The sequence below is a fragment of the Equus quagga genome, chromosome 12 (assembly GCF_021613505.1).
Source record: "Equus quagga isolate Etosha38 chromosome 12, UCLA_HA_Equagga_1.0, whole genome shotgun sequence".
NCBI lineage: Eukaryota > Metazoa > Chordata > Mammalia > Perissodactyla > Equidae > Equus > Equus quagga.
The window spans coordinates 98,306,969-98,312,968 of NC_060278.1; the positions used below are offsets into that span (position 1 = coordinate 98,306,969).

Consider the following 6,000-nt stretch of genomic DNA (forward strand, 5'->3'; position numbering starts at 1 on the left):
GTTTAGGGGGGAGGCTGGGGAAGGTGGGTGAAGCTGCACTGTGGGGGGTTTAAAGGCCAGTGTGAGGTGAGACTAGTTAATGTGGCAGATGGAGGGAGCCGGAGAAGCTGCTGGACGAGGGGGCGTTACAGCAAATGTTAGAGACAAGCAGTTGGGGTGACCTGAGGTTGTCCGGTGGTCCTGCTCCCCCCAGGTTGGGTGGGATGGACAGCATTGCTTTTCCCACCCAGCATCCAGCATGGCTTGGTGGGGACAGCTTCCAGTTCTGGAGGAACCACCCAGCCTCATTCAGATTCCACCATCCGGTGTACTCAGCCTGGTCACTCAAGGTTTTCTATCAACGCTGGCTACAGTGATTGGTTCGGGGATGGAAACATCAGCCAAGTCAGGCTAGTGAAGAGTCAGACTCAGGCTTCTGTTCAGACCACTGTTTGGTTTCCTAAGCTGAATGTCTTAAAGTCTGGAGCTGGGATTCTGCCACCATGAGAGAAAAGCCTGCCTGAGAGTGAAGCCAATTCAGAGGAAGCAGGGCCAAGAGATAGAAAACGAGCTTCCCGATGTCATCGTGTGACTGCTGGATCCAGCCATGCCTGAAGCCAGATAGCCTTAGACTTTCCAGTTACTTTGGCTACTGTATTCCTTTTACTCTATTTTATTTGCTTTCTCTGGCTTGAGGGTCTTTTCTGCTTGCAATCACATGAGTCCTGGCTGACAGATGTTGTGTATGTCTTCAGCTCCAAACCTGACTTTAGCCCTCTCTTTCTCTTGTCCATGTGGGGCGTGGTTTTGGGTCCTATGAACCAGATCACTGACTGCGAGGCTGACCAAACCCACAATGTCAGTGCTTGCAGAGCCCTCAGTGGGTCAAATTCTTTCTATGCACAGGAGCAGTTCGAGGTTTGAGAGAGGCAGCATTGGCTGACCGATGGGAGCATAGACAGCCTGGCTTCAAATCCCAGCTCCTTCTCTTACATGCCTGTGACCTCAGGGAACTTAGCCTCTCGGTGCCTCAGTTTCCCCAGGTATAAAACAGGGATATAAGAGCATCTACCCCATAGGGTGATTGTGATGCTTACATGACTGACATGGACGTGAGTGCTTGCACCTGGGCCTGAAGAGCAAGCACTATCGAGCGTGAGCTATTATTATCATCGCTACTACTACAGGTGGGGACCCTGCGGTCCCACGACAGGCAGTGGTTTGATGAGGTGGGCAGGGAGAGTGATAAGGCTGGGCTTGATCTCACACAGCCTGCCTCCCGCAATTGTCACCGGGTGTCCAAGGCAGCGGGGACATCTCACTTGGTTCCCACACCGCCCCGCCAATGCCCCTGTGGGAGCAATTCTGCAGCAAACCTGTCAACGCCCGTGCGTGTCCTGTGGCCCCTGAGCTCGGGGCTCAGAGGGAAGTCAGACCACAGAGGCGCCTTCCCAGCAATGGATACACATTTCAGTAAACCCTTTGAGGTGGTCTCCTAGCATCCCGGCTGATGCGAGGACGCTGCTGCCACGAGGACCACTTTTCTCCCTCTCCCTGCCCCAGACGTGGCATTTTCCTGCCAGGACGTGCCATCTCAAAGGTTAACCCAAGGAGAACGCTGGCTGAGGGCCACATGGCCCTCAAGAAGGACGGGAGGGGAGCCTGTCTCCCTTTGTGCTGTGGCCCCAGCTGGCTCAGCTGATCACAGCCGGGCTCCTCCCTGACGACCCCTGGACCCTAGGATGGCGGAGGCCATACAGAAAGGGAGGCGGCATGCCCACCTGCCGGCGGGGACACGCGTGCAGCCCGGCTCCCTGATTCCCTGGCACACGGCCCACGACAAACGACCTGTATTCACAGGCACCAATGGCTCCTGGCATCTCCCTCCCCAACAGAGGGGTATAAAATGCATCAGCGTCCACGCCGGGTGACGGAATCACCGTTGCACTTGGCACCGAGGTTCATTCACCTTCCCCGACCCTGTGCCACCCGGGGGAGTGGCTCGGGGCCGCACGGTCCCATCCGGTGCTAGCGGAGCCTGCTGGCTTCCCTGGGGCTTTGGGGCACTGGGGGGGAGGGTGTGCAACACACTTACAGAGAGCCAGCCTCCACGTTGGGGCCCCTCACGTAGAACGGGACCCTGATGTCGAACTCGTACGGCATGGACTTCCCCTTGACCAGGCCGAACTGGCCGATGTGGTAGCCGTGGTCGGCGGTGTACACGATGTAGGTGTTGTCCAGCTCGCCCGTCTCCACCAGCATGTTGTAGATCTGAAACACAGGCGAGGAGGTGAGGGCGCGGGCCAGGCGCACCGGGCGCCCCCAAGGCTGTCGAGGGGCTTGAGGTCTCAGGCCTGTCCCTCCGCTGCGTCAAGTGTCTGCTCGGCCTCTCAGCGGGGCCCCTGGGCTGTCCTATTTATCACTGCGGCCTCCCCACCTGCTGCCACCTCCCGGCCCTTCCCTCTTCCTCACAGCGCTCCTGCCTCCCGTCTCTCCTACTCATCTGTGGACTGTCAGTCCGCCTGCATCAAAGTGTGAGCCCATCACGGAGGGGACTGGTGTCCTTTTGTTCTCTGCAGTGTCCCGTGCACTGGCACTCAACACTCAACAAATGCTCTTGAATGAACGATGAATGAATGAACGAAGTTAGCCTGTAGCCCTGGCAGGAGTTTGTCCCCTACAGGGGTGCCGTCCAGCAGAACTTCCTGCCATGCCGGCATGTTAATATCTGTGCTGTCCAATTCGGTGGCTGCTAGCCAACGCTGAACACTTGAAATGTGGCCAGTGCGACTGAGGAGCTGAATTTTAAATTTTACTGCATTTTAATTGATTTAAATGTAAACAGCTCTGGATAAATAAAATATATGATATATATCCATGCAATGGAATATTTTTTGGCAATAAAAAGAAATGAAGTTGCGACACCTGGAGCACCTGGATGAACCTTGAAACCATCATGCTGAGTGAAGGAAGCCAGCCACAGAGGCCACATATTGCCTGGTTCCATTTATAGGAAATGTCCGGAACAGGCACATCCACAGAGACACAAAGTAGATTAGCAGCTGCCGAAGGCTGAGGGGTGAGGGCGATTTAGGGGTGATGGCTAAGGACTGCGTGGTTTCTTTTTGGGGTAATGAAATGTCCTAAAACCGATTGTGGCGATGACCAACAACTCTGTGAATATATCGAAACCACTAAATTGTACACTTCAATTGGGTGAATTGTATGGCATGTGAATTATATCTCAATAAGGCTGGCTGTTAAAAAATGTCAATGGCCACATATGGCGACTGTATCGAACAGAACAGACCAGAAGATAAGTGCCATAAAGGCAGATGCTTCTCCAGCTGGTGACACCCGGGAAGAGGGCAAAGGGCAGGGAGACGCCGGGTCTATCAGGCTGTGGGGTCCCACTGACGCCCAGGACGTTAGTGGCAGGGTGGCCTACCGTCTCCATGGAGTCGTCCACGGACATGAGGGTCTGCAGACGCTTCCGCTGCAGCATGTTGGTGAACTCCATGTGGATGGGCTTCATGGGCCCCGTGTAGCGCATGATCCAGTGCTTGTCGGGGTTGGGCGCGTAGTTGTAGCTCGGCGTGCTGGCGGACACACACACACACACACATGAAGGTCAGGCCGGGGGCGCCTGGGCCCAGCCCCCCACCCCATGCCTTGGGTGAGCAGCGCCCTGCGCTGGTCTGCAGCCCAGGCTGAAACGTCCTCCGTTTGGGAAAGCGGACGCTGGCACGTCAGGGGTCAGCATCTCTCCACGTTGGGGCGTGCATGTGGGAAGCCCGTGGGCGGTACAGCGTGACATGACCCTGGGCCACACAGTCAGAAAGTCCCTCCCGTTTCAGCTCTGTCAGCCCACCCCCCACCTTGAGGCCACGTCTGTCTGGCGAGTCTTTCATCAAGGCCTCTCTGGAATGCACTCGTCCCCCTTTTCAAAGAAGAGGAGAGGCTCCCGTCCTGAGCCTCCAGCAGGCCCAGGACCCAGCTCTCATCTTGCAGCACTGCATTTATTTTCCAGGCACCTCTGGTAGCTGGCAAGTGACAGTTATTGGGGTTAAGGGGTGACTGCAGAATATCCTTTCACAATATGGTTTTAAAAAAGGCTATTGATTAAAAAAGCAGGTAAATGATCGTTGTGCACGTACGGCCAAAATTGTGAGGCTGGCACCTGAATGTGTGCATGTGGGACATGTGTCCTTTCATTTAGTTGTCACAATTACCCTTCCTGTTTGGTTTAACCTCCCATTTCCTAAAGAGGAAACGGAGGCTCCGTGGTTCAGGGACCTACCCGCGGCCTCGCCGAGTGCTGGTGGAGACGCTGGACTCAGAGCCGCTGTGCTGACTGATGATAAACGAATGAAGCAATGATAACCTCTGACCTCTACCCAGCACCCACCATGCGCCAGGCACAGCTCAAGGGCTCACCTTCCATCATGTCTTTTAAGACAGTGGTCCTGGGAGCTGACGCCACTCTCATTCTCCTTGTGTGAGAAATGGGGAAACTGAGGCCCAGTGAGGGGACCAGAGCTGGGGTCTGACTCCAGGAGAGGATGCGGCTGCCCACCGCCATACTGACAGCACCTCCCTGACCCGGGCCTGTCTGAAGACCCCCCCTACCCGTAAGCGCTCGGGTAAAACTTTGGCCAAGATACTCCTGCTAGAGGATCAAGCCGCAAAAACACACAGGTTAATTCAGTTCCGGGCCTCAGAAGTTTCCAGATACTTCCAGTCATATATTCCTCTGTCCCAGACTAGGAGCACCTGTCACCTGAGCTCATGCTGGGCCCCAGGATCTGAGCTATGGCGAACCCCATCAATGTGCAGAGTACCCTGGGGGGTACACCATGGAAGGGGAGCGCTCTGTTTAAAACCCCACAAACCACGGGCATTGCTCGCGCTGGGTCTGATGGTCCTGGGGGGCCAGGTTCCCCTACATCTGACCTCCCGCCTGGGTCACAGCTGAAAGGAAAGGTCTAGTTCCCACTGCTTGAGACAAAAGCCTTTTCAAAATGGCTATTGGGGGCAAGGGGCTGCGGGGAGCGAGGGGAGGGCCAACAGGCCTTGTCGGAGCCTCTGAAACCCCACCCCTTGGCCAAGCCCCATCAGGATGCTCACGGCCCACCTTCCTTCTGGGCTTTGCTCTCCGCCCGGGCATGGCCTCCTTTGACTCCGAGCAGGGGCCTGACCCGCGGGTAGAACATTGCCAGGAACCAGCCCCGCGCCCCCCACCCGCCCCCACTGGGCCGGATCCAGGATGCCACTTTGAGCCAGGGGCCCTGATCTCGCAGGTTCTCTGAGGCTGGAGGCGCGGGTAGGGTCGGCGGCGTGAGACTGGGAGCCCCTCCCGAGAGGCCGCCGGGACAGGGGCTCCGTGCCGCCTGCACGAGGCCAGGCTCCTCCGGGGAGGCTGTCATACTTCCATGGGTGCCCTGCTGCCTGCTCCCCAAGAGTGGGTGCCCTCAGCTCCTCAAACGTCCCAGGGACACCCAGGGTGCTCGGCCGGCCCCAAGGAACACACGCCCCTCCTGGCAGCGAGGGAGGCTGGGCCGCGGGGGCCCGGATACCTGCCATCCCAAGGCTGTCAAGGTGGCCTGGTCCCGAGGGTGTTTACGGAGAGCCTGGACCCACGGTGAGACGCCACCCCTCAAAGGGAGCTCTGGGGCTGGTGGGGGCATCTGTGTGCGTGTATCTCTGTGTATGTAAGTGTGTCTGTGTGGTGTCTGTGTATCTGTGCGTACGTCTGTCTGTGCTTGTGCCTGTGTTTATCTTTATGTGTGTGTGTCTGTGAACATCGTGTGTCTTTGTGTCTGCGTGTTTGTGTGTCTGTTTCTGTGTATATGTATTTGTGTGCATATGTGTCTGTGTCTATGTGTCTCTATCTGTATATATGTCTATCTTTGTGGGTTTGTGTATACATTTGTGTGTGCATTTGTGTGTGTGTGTCTATATCCGTGCATGTGTTTGTGTGTATCTCTGTGTCTTTGTGTGTGTTTGGGTCTGTATCTGTGT

The 6,000-nt window shown here is 56.3% G+C and overlaps 1 protein-coding gene across 1 annotated transcript in view; it reads right to left on the reverse strand.

Annotated features, from left to right (window-relative positions):
- SULF2 (sulfatase 2) overlaps window positions 1-6,000 on the reverse strand; it is a 92,739-nt gene that overhangs the window by 19,028 nt on the left and 67,711 nt on the right. The window contains exons 5-6 of the mRNA XM_046678616.1: window positions 3,428-3,578; window positions 2,075-2,250 (exon numbers count right to left, since the gene is read on the reverse strand). Coding sequence (XP_046534572.1) covers window positions 2,075-2,250; window positions 3,428-3,578 — 327 coding nt within the window. The remainder of the gene's footprint in view (window positions 1-2,074; window positions 2,251-3,427; window positions 3,579-6,000) is intronic.